This window comes from Bolinopsis microptera, chromosome 7 (assembly GCF_026151205.1).
Source record: "Bolinopsis microptera isolate Bmic1 chromosome 7, MBARI_Bmic_1.0, whole genome shotgun sequence".
NCBI classification, from domain to species: Eukaryota; Metazoa; Ctenophora; class Tentaculata; order Lobata; family Bolinopsidae; genus Bolinopsis; species Bolinopsis microptera.
The window spans coordinates 10,422,346-10,441,835 of record NC_087078.1 but is presented as its reverse complement, the minus strand read 5'-3'; the positions used below and the strand labels follow the sequence as shown (position 1 = coordinate 10,441,835).

General features: G+C 36.8%; 1 protein-coding gene and 1 long non-coding RNA gene across 2 annotated transcripts in view; one reads left to right on the top strand and one right to left on the bottom strand.

Annotated features, from left to right (window-relative positions):
• Window positions 1–643: 643 nt before the first annotated feature.
• On the bottom strand, window positions 644–1,916 carry LOC134818524 (uncharacterized). The gene is made up of 2 exons (XR_010160666.1): window positions 1,698–1,916; window positions 644–992 (listed from the first exon to the last, which is right to left on the bottom strand). It is a non-coding gene; the product is annotated as an uncharacterized LOC134818524 (long non-coding RNA).
• Window positions 1,917–10,552: 8,636 nt separating this feature from the next.
• Window positions 10,553–19,490, top strand: part of LOC134817914 (uncharacterized) — a 53,319-nt gene continuing 44,381 nt past the window's right edge. Inside the window, exons 1-3 of the mRNA XM_063827284.1 lie at window positions 10,553–10,786; window positions 11,011–11,166; window positions 11,387–11,416. Of these exons, the coding sequence (XP_063683354.1) occupies window positions 10,560–10,786; window positions 11,011–11,166; window positions 11,387–11,416 (413 nt within the window). The 5' untranslated portion in view covers window positions 10,553–10,559. The remainder of the gene's footprint in view (window positions 10,787–11,010; window positions 11,167–11,386; window positions 11,417–19,490) is intronic.

Below are 19,490 nucleotides of genomic sequence, written 5' to 3'. Positions count from 1 at the left end.
TATATAATATACTTGACCATAATGTTACATTTTATCGAAAGGAGTCACGGAATATATAAAACAAACTATAATGAGAGACACCAAATGTGTAATAAAACAAACATCAATTATGAAAAAGAAAACTGAAAGTGCTTCTGAAAGAAAACCAATCCGTGCACAGAGAACAAAATACATTTTTTCGATATTAAATGAGTAAATTAATTTTATTAACGATGAGCTTTTTCAATCAAAAACATATTTACCCCAATACTTCACATAGCCATGTCACTCCTGCGCGCAGTGTCGTGACCTCCCTTCGTCGTAATTAGCTTGTATTCAGATTGAACAATTTTGAAGTCAAATAAATGTGGTTTCTTTTAGACTTAAATAAACAATATGGATGTAGTCCGAAAGTAATTTGTCTACTAAGTAACATTTTGAAATTATGAACAAAATTGGCGAAAATTTGCCGTAGATGTGACCAAAAAACTACGCGCAGAACTAAATATTTCTTCATAAACGCGTGAAAATTTTTGAGTTTAACATTGAATATTTTAGCTTAGTTATTGTAATACTTAATTTTCAAGTCTCTATCCGATAACTAAATATTTTATCTTTACGACAGTATAAAATTTGTTTGTATATTTGCTAAATTAAAAAAACAGTAGCAATAGAAACGTCGAAGGTCTTGCGCTTATTTCAGTCCCAAAATATACCCTAATCATTGATTTCATAAAAATCACTGAAAGTGATGTCTACAGGCATATTTAGCCCTAACACCTTCCCAAATCATTTAGCAAGGGTTCATAGTCAGTTTTTAAGATCAACTTCAATATCATTGTCAAAACAGTGAAAGACATAATACTAAAAGTAAATCATAAATGAGTGGTTTCTCTTTCTCTTTCATTTTAACACATCATGCATTAGTAGAAGCAATCCGAGATCTTTATTCATCATTGAAGATGTAGAACATAGAATAATTGGTCCTCTTTAGTGTCTGATTACCTATACTCCTGAAAATATATTAGGGATATTATCAATTATGTAAAAAGAAAACAATATTGAATATGTGTACAGCATGAAACATTGATAGCTTATGTTTTTGAAAGCTCGCTTATTCGTTTAAGCGATCAAATAGTCAGTGTGCTCAGTGCAGTGCACAGTGGAGAACAGTTTAAGGCACCGGAAATGTTCCAAATAAATCCTCTGTCTACTATCAGACCACACACTCCACTATGCACTACAATGTATTGTATATCAATGGCAGTTGAAATGTGTTCCCGCCATTTTAAAATCAAAAATGTGCGCAGCATCTTACGGGACATGCGCCGTGACCAACGGTCACGGCGCAATGGTTATGCGCCGTGACCATGGTCACGGCGCATACACATTGCGTTTAAGTTTTTGTATAAATGTCCAGCTTCTCTGTGAAATTTGGTTGACTCGACTAATTTAAAAATGTAATACTCTTTGTTTCATTCTAGTTTAATAGTATTTCTATTATGGTCGGAAAGAATTATAATGTTTTTTTCTTCTACTGGGCCACATTCAGCCTGTCATTCTGCCATATTTTTTCAACGGCTATGACATGAAAACTAACATATGAACACTTATATGAGCCATTGCCCCATGTAAGATGTTTCTTTGTAGTCAGTAGTGTATTACTATTTCGGTTTTATAGTTGCATTTAATTCAGTAAATATCAATGGTTTCTTCACCTCTTCAATGTAATTGGTTTGGAGGTCATTTGAAATAAGGAGGTAAAATAACTCAGATAGCTTCCGGCAAGTTCCACGGATACAGTGATTGAGTTTCTAGTCAACCTAGCCTCTTTGCCTGACTGATTTCTTGTTCGGCAGGGTGACTGCTTAAACGTCAACTTCAACCTCTTCCACTGCATCGAATCGTACTAGTAGAATTTGTACCTGAAATATTACATTTTATAGTTTAGCGACCTTCACATGTGGGTCAAACTTAGTATTTCTGAAAGTTTCGCCAAATTTCATTGATTTCAGAGGGTGTGGCACGTCACTCTCTCATTTTAGTTTTAATTATTGTCGCATATTAGTGCCGTATAATTAATGATGTGATCCATCCAGTTGTTTGACTTTACTTGTGCCCAGATGAAGGATATGAAAACACTGCTCAATATATTTAAGAGATATGTGGACTGGTCACGTTTCCAGTTGAAATCCTCCAACTCAAGAGCCCTGGTCATGAAGAGGGAGTAGTAGTAGAATGGTATGAAGAGAACAGTGGAAGTGGAGGCGTCGAAGAAAGTTTTAGTCTAGGGGGAGGGGTGATTCCAAACGTAGCGGAAAAGCCAATCAAGTTCCTGGGTCGGTGGATTAGAACAGAGGCAGCACAGTTTGATGAGGAAGTGGCTGGGTGTAGGCCATACACTGAGTAACATCTGCTTATTTAGTCAAACATCTACGGGGCCTTGCCCATCAGCTGCCTGTCCGATACTTGGAAGCTGGAGAAATGTCGACGCTGCATGCAGATCAGTCCTACCAGCAGTTTTTTGATGACATGATAAGGGCGATTCAACCGCAAGTCAGGTCAGGGAGAGTTTGGAGACCAGACAAGGAACTAGATTGTGCTGAGAGGGACTTAGTCTGTGAAGAGGTGAGAGGAATGGTCCAGCCGTACAGCAGGGCAGGGATTGGTTTTGGAGAATGGAAGAAACCGTGGAAGAAGATGAACGCCCGAGAACAACAAGCTGAGGTCCTTCAGAGAGTTAAAAGAAACCTCGAATATGAAGTTCAATGCGGCTCTCTTGAGATGCAGTCAAGATGGGGACAGTGGAGGGAAGAGGTTATGAAGACGGACATGAGCTGGCACAAACTCTTTAAGTATAGTGATTCGCTCACAGGTTTTATGCTCAGTGTGACTTATGGTACTGTGGTCACACCAGCCTTAGCATTGAAGCGGTGTGAAGAAGAGGATGGACTTTGCAAGCTGTGTGAGGATAGGACAGGGACCATACAACACATTCTATCTGGTTGTAGGGTCTCACTGAGCCAAGGGCGTTACAGGTGGCGGCATGATAAGGTTCTCAAACAACTCACAGACCACGTGACTTTCCATTGTGAACGCCGAGTGAACACGTCTAAGAATAGAGTGAAGGAGACCAAGCAATGCATTGATTTTATGCCTGAGGGAAGCAAGAAGTTTCCAGCGAAGAAGAGTGCACAGAGCGTAGTTTTGGTATCCTGGGACCTGAGTGCATCTCGGGACTGGGTGGCGATGTCTGATCTTGATGAGCAACTGAAGTTACCATAGGAGAACGCCGAGACCCGGCTGAGACCGGACCTCTTAACCAAATGCAATAGTTAGGGGCCATCTACTTAGGACGTCCGGCAAATAGGAAGGGTGTGGTTTCTGAAAATCCGGACGTCTGGAAATTTTGTCAGAATTAACGAAAAAGCCCCATTTATTTCAACTCTTTGACACTAATTACTCTGTAAGTTTAGATCCCTGTATTTTGAACGAGTACCTAAATGTAACTATGCTAAACCTGTTCGACACTAAATGTATTATTGTCAAGTATTATTTGTGCTCCTAAAAGTAAAAGCAGTTGGAAATATAGACGTCCGGGGAGGGGAGGGTTTTGAAAATTTGGACACACCCAGAGGTAGACTGTCTGTGTGAAGGTAAAATGGTGACATCCTCCGGATCTAGCAGAGGTCAAGAGTTATCGGGATTCCTTCTGTTGCACAATTATTGTAATATATGATCTTCACGTAGAGCTTAATCTGGCACGTGTAGTTACACGCGCGCAATTTAACGTGTTATGTGCTTTGTTAGCGATTTCGTATACAATTGCTAGTTTTTTATCAATACATAATAAAATGATTTCCCAGTTCAAATGCTTACATATTGTGTTAGAAATGAAGTCTGCTAACACCAATGTCTCTTCTCCGTTGAACCTGGAGGAATAATAATAATAATAGTTGGTCCGCTTAATTGTTAAGTGATGAAATGCAACATACGGAATGAGCAATGAATGAATTACTAGATTAGTTGTATATATAAACGTGATAAAATTTAGAAGATGTGTAACGTTTATTACCAACTTGTTTGTGGTCTGATTATTGAGACAGAGCAGTTACAGTGTATCCCATGTGCGAGACGAGGAACATGTCCCACTGGATATGTTTGAAATACAGTGCAGATAGCAACGGCCTGTTCACCATATTCACGAAGTAACATACCAAATCGTGGATCGGGTATCAGTGTAATATGGTATTGGTAAGCTGATGCAGCATGGTTATAGCTTAGTGATCTTTTCGAATGTTCTAGTTTAATGTAGAAAAACCGTTTGGATTTGAGTGTTATAAGATTAGATAGGTTATCATCAGTTATCGATGGTTTTGCGGGGTAAGACACGTGTTAGTCGTAGCTAGTGTTAGTCTCTATACGACTAGTTAGTACGGTGTGTAGTGCGTAGGCAAAGTTTATCATTGGTACGCCCCGGTCGGAGGATTATTCTGGTTTTAACGATATTTTACAATAGTATTTCTTGGAGTCTATACTGTCTGACTCTACTTAACGATTGGAAACTGGCCAACTGTTTCATAAGTACAATGTACATGTGTATATTTTACAGTGCAATCTTATCTACAGTCCCAAAGATATTTCACCACATTTCGTTTGTCAAATTTGTAATCTTTAAGTGTATTGTGTAATGTTTGCAGATCATATAATACAGAAAAGTAGATCCTTCATGCAATAATTAATACTGTTTCATTTCTTGACTAATATTCAAGAACATAGGAAACTGGGTTGTGAGATTAAAAAAACTGGGTTTGTGGCTAAGTATAAGTTTCATCTTAAAAGTACTTTTACTAAATTACAATTAATCATATCATTGTCTAATTATTTCATACAGTCTAACTCCCCATCACAATCAGTACAATAGTTGATGAGGAAAGAAATTGTCTGTTGACTGAACAAAATGACGCCGCCACAAGGTTAGTTTGTTGGACATAAAATAGCTACTTTAATTCATCTCCAAATTGTATCGTAATTCTGAACGAAATGTAGCGGGTAAACCAAATTTGTAGAATTGTAAAATATCTAGAACTACAGGATTACGTCTAAGATGGCAAGTACGTACGGTACGTACCTTTAAATTAGCTGTACGGTACGTACTTAATAAAGTAGGCTGAAAGGTACAAATCCAGTTGATAGCAATGGACAAGCGTAGATTAAGGTTGCGACCTGAGCTAGCTGAAAAGCTGGTGTTCGTATACTGCAACAAAAGGATGAAGCTTTGAGTTTAACGATAATTACAAGTAGTAGTAGTGTAGTACCGGTTAATTTGTGTGTTTATTTTCGACTTCTAGTTCTGTCTCAAAAATTATGATGATAATACTAATAAAAAATTGCAAGTAATTCACTGAATAGAAGTGGATTCTAAAAATTTGAAAAAAATTGTACCTTACAGTGCCTGTACCGTACGTACCTTTAAAAGTAGCTGTACCGTACGTACTTAAAGCCCTGTACCGTACGTACTTGCCATCTAAGGATTACGTGTACCAAAATTTTATAAGATCACGAAAATTTTAGTATTCTACAGTATTCATATTCGTTTAATAAAACTAGCACGATGAACCAAGCGCCCTACGGGTGGATTTGAGTAAGAGTTAAGACCAACAGTTCCACTGATCCTCATACATATTGCAGGCAATCCCTAGACGTTTACACGAACCACCACGTGGAGCTCTTCCTGTACGAGCTGCAGGCAACCATAAAGCTAACGAAGAATGCTGAAAGACACGTTTAGACACTATTTACTGCAACTGTTTTGTTGACTTTTCCAAAGTAATATGTTAGTACAAGAATTAAGGTCAAGGCGTGACTGTGTTTTCTATGGAAAAAATGATTTTAACCTAATTTCTGCATGACAATGTTTAACCTCATTTCTACATGACTATGATCTAGCTATCAGGAAAATTTAAACATCTTATAGTTATAATTTAAAATTATATCATTAGAACTAAGGGTTCATTTAAAAGTATCGAAATCTAAGTTCTATTTTTACAGTCACCTTTTTAACTATTGAGTTCAATGATTGCTAACTTTGATTTACTCTTTAACTAAAATTTGCTGAAATTAAAAAGTTGTATGATAAAAAGGTACAAATAATCAAAAACTTAGTGGATTAAACTCGTTTCTAGCCTGCGTCCAAACTTGCTTATTAAAGTTAAACGTTAGAATTTATTTAGAACTGTAACTTCGATTTAATAAAAGGCTCGAATAAAAGCAAAGAGGTTACTAAGCACTTACCTATTACCCCCATGACATAAGGTTAAAATTATCCCCTAACGAGATATTGGCGAAAAACTATCTCGATCACGTGATATGACCGTATAAGGAAGTTAGCCTAATTACTCTTTAGTGTTTCAGTATATGCTTTTGTAAAGGATTTGGTTAGGGTTAGGGTTGGGATCAGATTAGAGGTTTCCGGGTTTCGAATAGTTGTTTAGGGCCATCTACAGAACGGGTTGAAGAAGTCACGTGACAGGCGATTGTAGAGTGATTAATCATTATCCGCCATAACTGCCATCGTAAACAGTTAATTAATTAGGTATCAACAATCAAGTACAATATATAATACAGCAGGGCTGATTACTGCTGACACATTATGAAGCAACTAAGAGCAGATGTATGGATGATGGAATAACGAGGGGCAACAGTGAACAGAGCGCGATTAGGGCGTCAACACTGGACGCACGAGATGTAAATCTCAAAGTGCTCCTTCATCAATTATGTTCACTCTTCGACGGATTTGACACGCGAAATTGCGCGGCAATTATGCGCGGCGTGTAAAAATTTTCTAAACCTTTCGGACAAGGGTTAAATTATTTTTCTACTGTCAACACAGCCCAAGTTATGCATGTTTTAATATCAAAAATTTCCGATTTTTTTGTATCATTTTTAACTAATTTCTTTTTCAAATCGCTGCCACATCAAAATTATTTTACGAAAGTACATAAAATTTTCACAGAAAGCAAGCCTAATCGTTTTAAAACTAAATTGTAAAAGAAATTAATATAAAAATGTTAAAACTTTAAAATTATCAATGGAATAAATTGTCAACGTCCAAATATATGTAAAATACGACGAAGAGAGGTCACAACACTGCGCGCACGGGTGCATGTGTCTACGCGTACTGCGTGACGCGCTTGTTGCAAAGCGGCGGTCGCGCTACTATACTGCAAGCGACAGAGCTCTGGCTAGAGCAACCCAAATACCAGAATTTTTAATTGATTATATTTTGTATTTGTAGCGCAATACACGATTGGGATGCGCTTGTTTCACGTTTCATGCCCGCAGCTGTATTGACGAAAAATATATATTTACTTGGAAGAAATATAGACTAGTAACATTCGTCAATGGTGCAGTCTATATTTCCGCCTTGGAGGACTTCACTGCTTCGACGCACCGTGCGAACTAGCATTATTGCTTCGGATCGTCGTCGATTGTTGCTGGGCGGCGCTTAGCCTGTCATCCCGCCGAATCTTTTGTCATACGTTGTATGACCCGCCGCGCACTTCGTGCGCGGCTCCCCTGTATCGTTAACTTAGTGAAACGACTCGTTCCGAACCATTTACCGCTGCGCAAAAGATCACGTGCACACCAACTACCAATAAAAAAGAAGTGACGTATGCGTTATAAAAGCCGCGCGCTTAGTTAGATTGTAAAATCTGATTAGTTGATTGTAAAATCGCATTAACGCGCCTATTTGAGCGTTTTAGAGGATTCAATTACGCCAGGTTATGTTTATGAAAAAATAGCTTGCGGTTCCAAGTAGTAAAGGTAACGCCGCACGTACACCAAATTGCAAATAATATTTATTGATTGTCATACGTAATTGTACATTGTATAACCCGTTGCACGTTGTATCGTTGAAACTTTACTTAGTGAAACGACAATGGGGCCCGGTCACGACGTGATACAAATTTTTGACAACGATGAAATAAACAATAAAACATTTGTTCAGGAATAATTTTTGCTTTTAAAATTTAGAAATAAATTTACCATTTCTTCATTTTTGGTAAATTTGTTCAATTGAAATTATTTTCAATATAATACGTTTCGATGCTCAATGCTGTTACATGCACAATATATATATTTTGTATTTATTATATTGTGTATATGATATATCATAAGCAGTTTAGTACTGCTATAGTTTCATAGCTTTAAAGGATTGAATGTGCCGCGCACTAATTTATTGACAAGATTCTTAATCATAAATTTAATTTTAATTTTTTGCTACTGTGAACTGAATTTTTCATTTTCGTCATTACATTTAATTATTAGTTTTTAAGAATGTAGTTAGTAGTTTGCTTTTTTAATTCGCGAAAAAATAAATGATAATATGTCTGGTCTTAATGAGTGAGGAATAAAGTGCCAACATGATTGAACGTGTTTCATATACATTTCACATGTATATACATTCATAACACAACTCATGCTTATAGTCTGTCTAAATGAGTGCATGAAATGATATGGGACTGACATGGGTAGACATTATACATGCTCTGGACTCAATCCAAAATCGTCAGTCATAGTTTTAGTTACACGCCGATGCATACCCTTAAAGTGTATTACTGTCAGTAGTAGTTATAGTATTATAGTATTCCTAAATTATCCCTACACATTTGTAAATAATTAGAATTGCGTATCTTTAATTATTTCATAATTACAACTATTGTGTACTCAATACAGTAATTGTCACTTCTGCACTGTATCCTTGTATCCTTGTATCCTTGTATCCGTATATCCTTGTATCCTTGTATCCTTGTATCCTTGTATCCTTGTATCCTTGTATCCTTGTATCCTTGTATCCTTGTATCCTTGTATCCTTGTATCATTGTATCCTTGTATCCGTGCTGTCAAGCTTCTTCATTTGTGTTTTGTAACACCCTGTTACGAATGTTTTTGATCGTACAAACTACAACTTAATAAAATTATTTGAGTTTCGAAACATTTCCCGAGTATACATGTAAAGAAAGATGTGAACCTATACTTGAAAGTAGGTGTAGTTAAAAAGTTTAAAGTTAAAAAGCCTGTAGTTATAAAGTTTGAATTTCTGTTGTTAAGTTTTTTATATTCTTGTAATGTTTAAAGCTCAGTTTCGTCCTCTCCAATTAATTACACAGTAACACTTAGGCCCTAGCCCTCCATTGGTTCAGATTGTTGGCTATTTGACTGGCTTGTGTTTTTTTGAACTTCTTATTCAATAATAATAATATCAGATTTAGATATAAATCAAGAGCCAACAAATTGAATTGGCTACTTTAACTACTTGAAGGGTTTTTATAAAATTTACTAAGATTTTATTGAATTTTTATATAGGGTCATTGCAGTGGCGTAACATTGCCTGTTGGTGCCCCCCAGCCGAAAAGGTGCCCCCCTGTTGGTGCCCCCTCCCCTTTTGGTGCCCCTCCCTAAAATTGAACAAATTAGGTGATTTTAAAGGAAACGCCGGTAAAATCTCTAAAAAAGTGTGTATCTAGAGCAAAACGCGCAGTTTTGCTAGTACTTTAGTTAAGTTTTCGAAATTGTCCCACATTCAAACGACGATTTGGCGTCCCCCTAAGACGGCGCCCCCCTGCACAGCGGGGTCAGCGGGGCCCTTCGTTACGCCACTGGGTCATTGCTATATTATGTGTATATTGTTTGAATTTCTCTCAATTTCTGTTACATTTTATTCGATGAATTTGTTTAAAAAATTTTAAAATTCGATTGTTTGGGCTCTTGAATAATTCGAGCCAACCAGAGTTGTCAAAATTAGATGGGCACAATAAAATATTTATCACTTTTTATCATTAGTTCTTCCTAACCTTCTTTGGCCTTCGAGGTTATTTGTCAGTTATGCATTAATTCATGTGGTTTACATCACATTGCACCTGAGCTGGGTGTACAGAACATTAATTAAAGATACCCTAATGTTTGTCAACTGAAGAAAATCCTCATAAGATTCAGGATCTATAGGCAGTGCCCCTCTATTTATTTTTGCGTCGACCGAATGTTGAAATGCAATATTGTACCAATCGGACGTTTTGAAAACAGATAGGCCTAATCTTCAGTAATATTGCCCTTAGGTAAGGTAATTTTGTCACTGGTTTTTAATGCCTTTTGTCTCGATTTTATTCAACTGTCGCAAAACGTTTTTGTAAGGAAAATGCTTACAGAAACTATACACAATAATTTTATAATTAAGTCATTAAACTCAAATGTTCTATCTAAAAATATTGTTTTGCTTTCTTTAATTGATACTAAATAAAATTGTTTGGAATTTTTTTGTTGTTGATTTAAACTTTCATAAATTTACTATCCAAATTAAATTCTGATTTTACAGTTTTTGCATTAAAGTACTAGGTTATAGGCTTTAAAGAGCGGAAAGGGTGTATTTAACGTTTTAACGCTTTCCAGAGGCTTGGCAATTATAATTATGGGATAAAAGCTTTCTCAAACAATGCTAATTATTATACTAATTGTTTAAAGGTACTGAAATGTAATATGTTATGCTCTTGATAACTTAATATCTCGTAGGGAACCAGGGTATGGGCACACTTCAGTTCATTGGCTGGCTCAAGCATCACTTGGACAGACGAACCTTTGAGGGCTGCGTCTGGGTGAACAAGGAGCAGCAAGTATTTAAAATCTTATGGCCTCGTGCAGACAAGAATCTGACCCCAGACAAATTGGGTGTCATGTTTAAGTGGTGGACACATAAGTTTGGCAATACAAGAAATCACAATCAACCGACTGCCATCAAAGGAAACTTCAGGTAAAATGCATTCATGCTTCTTAGATGTTACAGTACCATACAGTTTAGATAGTAAATTCTGTAGGATTGATTCTTTGCAATTGTTGATTTAAAATTTCATTCAATCCATTATATGTCCAACTATAATCCCTGTTATTAAGTTTTCAGATCTTATCAAAATAGCGATTAGTTATTACAAATCATTAGTAACATTTGTTTAAAGATGCCTAAATTTGCTTCCCTAGATCTTGTCTGAACAGTAAGGTTCAAAGCAAAGAAATAAAGAAGCTGAAGAACATGGACGATAGGAGTGATGCTGACGATTGGAAAGTCTTCCAGTTTACAGAGAACTTGAAGGATAACAGGAATACTTCGGGTTACACCAAACGTCGACAGAACAAGTAAGTCCTTGACACAGTCTAACAAAATTATGAATCGTATTGTAATAATTGAATGTAAATTGTAAACGACATAAGTTTTCTTTCTAAGTGTTATGTGATAAGGGGTCGTTCACATTTTACGTTATCACTGAAGCTGTGGGGAGAGAGGGGGTTTATCATACCAACAAATTGTCTTACCATTCCGTTATCATTGTTACTATTTAATTATCCCTGCTTTCAGGCACTCGATGGTACCTGAACCAAATGACAGGTAATGATTAAATCCACACTGCAGCTAGCTATGGCAGTAAAGTTTAGTTTTTGTTTAGGATATTTAGTTATACAGTGTCTAGACTCTGGTAGTTTTAAAAGGATCCGCTAACAGGAGGTTAGCTTTGTACTCAAATCCTGGTAAAAATCTGGACTTTAAATTCACATCCCTGCATATTAATGCTGAACAAGATCTTTAAAGTGTCAAGCTAGTATTTAGGAAATCAACATTCTTGCAACATTACGGTTTATTTAAAGAATGTCACTTTCTAGTAAAATATGAAGAAACTTACCGTCTAGCTAAATTGCAAATGATAATTTTGGGAATGCCACTTGCACTATTCTTTACTATGTCGATCTGCTGATGCATTATTGCCTACGACTGAAACGGTTAATCTTGTCCACTGAGCTCTGTTTTACGAGAGAGATACCGTATACAGTAAATACACACTCTACCCATATTGCTCAACTTCATTTAAATATCAAAGCTGCTAAAGGGTTAAAAGCAAGTAGTGGCCATCTTTTTACAGGTAGGTTAAATTGTTGCTATGTCGTCATATATATAATGTTGCCAGCAAAACCTGTGGGTAGTTAAACATTTACTCTAAGAGGAATGGTTTAGTCGAAATATTATTGTGATTTGTACAACATAACCGGTAAGGTAGGTAACCATGGTAACCGCTACTGCAATCGCAACCAAGTGACTCGCTTTTGGCTGCATTTTCTCTTAGTCCCGTAAGTATTTACAACCGTCAATACCAAATTGGTGACCTATCTCGTGAAATCGAATAAAATAATTAGTTTTTGTCGTAACGACACATTAAACAATGATCTTGGAAAGTTATGATCGGATTCCGTCTAATTTCGACCGCAAAGTGTCTCTTGGCAATCTACTTTGAATTTCCAAATTTTATGTATCCAGCTCAATTAATTTAGTTTTAATCAACAGAAAACCATTATGAGATATTATCTTTAAGATATTATCTGGGAAGATATCATCATATCAAGAGCTATGTTCTAAATTTAACTGCCTTTTTAACCTTTGATGTTGAAAATGCATCTCACTGTACCTGGTCTAACCTTGATCCCTTGTATCATAATGTATGTAAATATATTTAATATTTATTGGAAAAATTGCAATATACATACTTAGTTGCCACGGAGCCAAAAGTTTTAAAAGCTAGCCAGAGTTTAGAATCAACCTTGAATCAAGATAGATTTATTGTGAGAGGAGTTGAGCTCCTGCAGAGGCCAGAGAGGTTGATTCTTAAGCGTTAATGTGTATTACATTGTTTTCTGATAATTGTATATCTGACGACTGAGAATGTAAGATGTACTTTCTCAGTCATTAACAATTTCTTCGTCAACTTCTCAATGTATCCTAGACTATAATAAATGGCCGAAATATGTGTCATAATTTCCCAAAAATGTTTTCCGCTTATGTCCAGAAAACAGATCGACTAAAACATTTTGTTTTGCCCTAAAAGATAAAAAAGATCAGCTCTTCTAAAAAAGTCCTCTTTGACTTTCCTCTCGAATTCAAAAACTCCTCTCTGTCAGAATGCCAGACTGCAGTGTTTCTATGAACACATAATACTCGCATTCATTCCACTGCGTTCCACACTTTTGTAAATTTGCAGTCTAGTCTAAAATGAATAAAGGAGTATTAAGCTTATTCTTTAAATCCCAAAAGTTGCACAATGTTCAAATGCAGTGATTATTTTACTTTATTTTTTAGTTTATATTACAGATATCCCGGATATTTATGAGACATGTGGGAAGTTTTGTAGACTTATTGATCTTACAAACGGATAGATTTCAGTAATATTATGTTACCCTAAAATGTAGAACCAAAGAAAGTATATTATTATTATCTTCACATGCCGTATGTAAAATAACATTATAATATTATATACCTGTAGAGAATAGAGATATAAAGATAAAACGTACTAATCACTACTACTGCGTGTATTTAACAACATATCATACATTGTCCAACGCACGTGTAAATGCAACGCACGTGCAAATGCTCTGATTAACTAGAAATGTGGCTTATGACTGTGGTGTATAACTGATTGCGTCACTATTAGTCAGATAACATGGACATTTCCAACATAATACACGTAATATACATGTAATAGGTACTTATTTAATCTAACTGTATCTTTAAAGTGCAGCACAAAAGCACTCCAATATTGCTGCTTCCTCAAACTTCGTAATTACACAATATCTGCACTGAGCTAATTACATTGTGTTAATTACAGTGTATGATTAGCATAATTACAGTGTTTAATTAACATGGGGTAATTATCATAATTAGCTCTTGTAGCTGTTGACCGAACTGAGCTGAGAGTTACTCTGCTGTAACACACTCTGCATCACACACACAATATCACATACTTAAAAAAATAAATTGTGTAACTTACACATACATCACATATTTAGAAAAAAAAGAACTTTTGTAAGTTATCTTACACATACAAATAGCATATCTTTATTTTATTATTTATCGGGATGTGTTCCAAAGTTATGTGCAGGATGTGTCTGTGTTATATTTGTTTTGTACATGTCGTATTGTCGTCTTATAGTGTGGTACATACATACCGATAATATATATGTTATAATTTAGGGATACACAGAAGTCGAAAGTAGAAATATGTATGGTATTTGGGTTATATTTAGGAAGATTTCTCGACATTTACTCGAAATATTTAGAACTGGCGCAATAGTAAACTGTATCTATTTCGATATTCATCCTGGAAATTCTGCATACTCACCATTCTTATAGATCTTAAAAAGTGGATGGCGAAAGTAACAAAAATGGCGGTGACAAGCCGACCATATTCGCAGCGATTGTCTTCATAAAAAGTCGGAATTTCAATAAATTCGATATTTTTATGACAGATTTATGACAGATTCTTCTATTTTTCAATTTCAAAAATAGATGAATTTGTCAGAAGACTAGCTGAAATATGTATTCAATATTTCCACCTGATGTCATGACGTATTGAATCTTTGAATCAAACTCTGCTCAAGAATGTTTTGAAGCTATAATATTAAAACATCTGATTTTGGAATGATCCCCTTACATCTTTGTTATAATTATTTCTTTTGGAAACAAAATAGAATATAACATACAAAATAGTATTAAAACTTACATAATAAAAACAATTCTTTTTAGCCAGGTTCTCTAAGAGAGGTTTTCTTAATCCACCGTTCTAGTAGTTGTAGTTTCTTCCCTCGAGGCTCGATATCTTTCACCATCCTAATAGAACTCGTCCTCTACTGTGACGCCACTTCTTTATAATCCTCTAATTTTGGAAGTACTATTATTAACAAGTGAAAGGCTTAACTTGGCAAAGTTGCTATGGCAAAGAGCGAAATTGCCTGGTTCACCCTTCTGACTGGGGATCTCTGATCCGCCAACAAATTCCTTTACTCCTTTACCAACACTCAAGATTAAAGTTTATAGAATTAAAAGTCATTATTCCATATTAATATTAAGTATAATCGTTAAGCCGTTCCAAATTAACTTGAAACTTGCGACAGTATCATTGCCATTTACATGGAAATGTACAATCATATTAAACTGTTTCCGAGCTACTGTCACTCCGGTGCAATAAGCGTTCTTTAACGGTCTTTAGCCTTCTTTAGCGTTCTTCAGCGTTATTTAACGTTCTTCAGCCATTCCAAGAATCTATATTATACCTCCAAACAACCAACCTAAAACAATCACCCTCTTACAGCTCACTGTATTTCACAACCCAGCCCACAATACCACGTGTGAACACCACGTGTTAGTTTGACCTATAAAAATATTAGGTGTAGTACTTGACACGTTGTGACACAGCCCTACATAATAACACGGTACGTGTTAATATCTCCACCACCTCCAGCAGCAGCAGTAGCAGGTATAGTTAGCAGCCGGGTTATCCTTACTACTCCTTTATAATATAGCCGGGTTATACCGCCCACATCTGGTTACTCACCACCGACTTAGTTTAACAGAAGTCACGACTTAAAAGGTTGAAAAGTTCCACCTGTCGCTGTCCTTTATACTGGACTTTGTAATTTATAGTTTTATACGCATTTATAATATAGTAGTAAAACAGTCTCCAGTATTGTTAGAGTTAGCATCAGAGGACCCGGTACTGCTAACTGCTCACTTCACCTCTAATGTCCGGCAAGTTATCACATTATAACTTGAATAATATGTGTCTGTAGGAGCAGGTGTGTGTGTGTGTAGGGCTCACTTTACCTCTCCGTTTGGACAGAGAGAGGTCAGCAAATAAGCTAACATTTATTGGAGCTGTGTTTTTTTTTTTTTTTTTTTTTTTTTTAAGAGAGGCTGGGCATAGAAAGCCCACTAGAGGATAGCATTAAGATGCTTTGCCTACCTCTGGGATGAGGGGGGGTTTATCGGAGACAACAGTGTGAATTGTGGAGGACGGTGGTGGTAATGATCTGAATGGGAATACCGCGCTTTGGTACCAGATGAGTTTATAAATCAGTTAGGCAAGGCTGCATATGTAATGTGTTAATGCGCTAAGTTACGCCAGTCTGATCCAGTTCTTCTGGTACTATTAAGCGTTTGGTGCGGTTTGTGAAGTTGACGATTGTGGTAATGTGGTGGTTGTCGAATATGTCGTTGACCGAGAGGTAGTAGTCCCGAAAGTATTGACCTCTTATTTGGGCAATAGCTGGGCACTGTCCAAGAAAGTGTGAGACAGTTTCCTCTCCGTCACCGCACATAGGACAAGCACTGGTGCTTGATTTGCGGATGGTGTGGAGGTGTTTGTTTAAGCCACAGTGGCCCGTGATTAGGTGGACTGCGGTTCTATAGTCTTGTCTATTGTTGATGAGTGACGTGTTTATGTTATTGATTATTTTGGTGTGCTTTTGGCCAAGTGTTAGTTTGGTGTGTCTAGGACCATCCGTTAACCAGATATCCTGATTCAGTCTGTGGACTTTGTTGTTGATTTGTCGTTTGATGTAAGATGAGGATTGGGATTTCAAAAACTGTTCGTGGTCGTGCCAAGCTTGGCAGTCATCGCTTTTTCATATTCCACATACCAATTATGTGCTGCGATTCTCGTTTAGATTGTTGTTACATCGATTGTCGCTTAAGGGTGCATACAGACCTCTATATATTGTATAAGTTTGGAAAAGTCGAGAGAAATATGTATGGTATTGGAAAGGAAGACATCGACCATTATCGAATATTTAGAACTGGCGCTAGATAGTAAACTGTGCACTTCAATGATTTGCATATGAGCTCATGTCTAATGGTAGGACAGTACAATAATAGGGGTGAAATGCGACCTATCCAGCATTTCTCAAAAAGTGGAATTTTTTTGTATTTTATGAGATTATACAGCCATTCGGATTCAAAATAGAGATTGTGTAAGCAGTGATAGTATTAAACTTTAATGTTGTCGATGTGAATCTTGAGTGCAGTCTGTTTTCAGTGTTTTGAAGTTAGAGATTGACTCGTTGGAAGTGCCTCCTCATCTTTGTGTTTAGTTTCTCTTGTGGACATAGGTATAATCATGTTTAAACTACATATAAAACATTTTTTTATGCAGGTTGTCTAAGATAGTTTCTTCTCCACGTTTTAGAAGTTGAGGTCTTCCGTAGGCTCGAATGCTTGTCACCCCCATCTCGCTCTAGCTTCGCCCTTCATTGTTATTGTTGGAGTCAGAAATTGATTCAATCGAGTGAAGGTGTACTTGGCAATTGAGGCAAGACGAATTGCCTGTCACCATTCTGAACGTGGGTCTCCTTGATCCGCCATCAAATTGCCTTTATCCTTACTACAAGCACGTCAGAATAAGGTTATAGAGTTAAAATCATTTACCAATTTTAGTATAATCTTGGGCCAGTCTTCGAATTATGGGGGAATTGCGACAGTATATTTGCATTTACATGAATGTTCGTTTAATGATTTGTGCTACTGTCACTCCTAGGAATAGCGATCTTCGGTTAGACCTTCTGTTGGTTCTCACTTTTAATGGTTCTCAAGCATCCACTATTATTCCAAACAACCAATAAACATCTGACCCTCTTGAGCTGCCTGTATTACAGACCCACACATACCGTTGGACACCATTTTTCTATAAATTATGGTTTTTGCATGTGACCGCCCACATAGATGTACGTGTAATATTCACCCTAGCAGCAGCAAGCAGGTAGTTGCAGCTTCGGGTAACCTTACTGTCCTTTAGTAAATAGGAGAGTACCGCCCCATCTGACTACCGAAGTTTACGAATACGACAAAGGTGAAGATTCCCCTGGTGCGCTGCCTTCTCTGGACTTTGTAATTATACTTATCCTTTATAATTAGATAAAGTTAAAGCGATTAGTGAACCCGTACGCTATATCTCATTCCTCTATAGGTCCCTTTCGTTACCCTTTGATATTGGCATAGAAGCAGTGTTTGTGTAGGGCTACTACCCCCGTTGCAGAAAGGTCGCAAATCTACTCTGGAGCTGTGTGTTCTATGTGTGTGTCCCACATTCACAAATAGTCCTTCAGATCGCCCCAACAAACGCAGCTTTCCCTTGCCACATTTACGTGATGCAGGGATCAATATTAGGATAAATATAAGCCGAATTATCACGTACATGATGTACGGTACATCACGTACTTATCAAGCTTCTTTGTGTCTCCTAGTGTTTTATGTTCCACTTTTTTATCTTCAGCAATGCCTCACTTCTCCGTTCAAACTGCGTATAAACATAAGTTAAATTAATAAGTTACAAATTAATTAAAGTGCGAAGCTTGTACCTGATATTATCGAATCTCTACTCTATAGTGTCTCACACTCTCACACCGATATTGTATTACGATTAGTTTATTAATCACACAGTGTATTATCTCATGAGTTAGTGAACAGGGCTTCCCTGATACATGCATTTTGGGATAATTTACACTAATATTCACTGTTGCCTCACAAATACAAAAGTTACAACAACAGAGATCTCTGGCGGTTTGTAGATTGCGCGGCGTTACCGGCCCCAACTAAAGGAACCGTTCACCACGTACTGGTACGGTAACTTCACCAGTTAGAAGAAATACGATACCTGCTCAACCGCATGTTCAGTTATGGTTTATACCCGAATTTTACCCCGTTGTCAAGGCGAACTTTCTCTTAACTTCATTTCACAGATTTTCTCTGCCCTCATTGGACAGCCAGACCGGATATTTAAGAGAAATAACGTATACTATTTCCGTCCATATTTCATATCTAATTATGGTAATATTGTTGGTATTGTAGTAAGTTCCTTCGCCATCTGGAATTAGAAACTGGGGGTATCATATCATTAATATACGGAAATCGCGAAACCTTTATAGCACTTTCGTCATCCATTGTGATGGTGACAAATTAGACGTATCGGGATTTTCGACGTTTTCCAAAAGAAAAATGTCGAAAGTTTTCTGAAATCTGAACCCCTGGTAGCTTATCACACAGGATTTGTAGTACTTTACTATATAATAAATATTTACTATATAAATATGTAATTAAATTGTTAAAATAACGACCCCTCTAACCCGCCGTTCGAACACACTGAAACCCTCTTAAAGTCCCACTAGTTTTGGTTGGAGCTACCCGATGGGGTCGGACACACCGCCCACCATAAAGGTGGAGATGACAGAGGATCCCTTGGACAGCTTGAAGAAGGGAGGCCTAAAAGTCCTTGTCAACCAGCCTTATCTCTCTTCGAACCAGGTTACTTTCACTTTCACTTTCAATTTAAAGTGTTAAAATATTATATTCAGCCTAAAATATGTTCCGTTCCATTATTTCCGTTTTACCATGCACTTTGTGTGTAAGATGATTCTTCAGAAACCACTTAAGATACCACACCGACTGTCCAGGCATAATTTATTTCTGAGGTCAGAATCTGTTTGCATTACTGCCGATTCGTTCACATGCAAGGTGTCGGGAAAATATTTAAAATCCTGGCATATTTTACACCTACACTGCATTTGTGGAGCACGAGTCGGAACAAGTGCGGAGTATTATCACTCAGTGACACTTCTATATTATCTATGTTCTACGCCTATACGCCAAT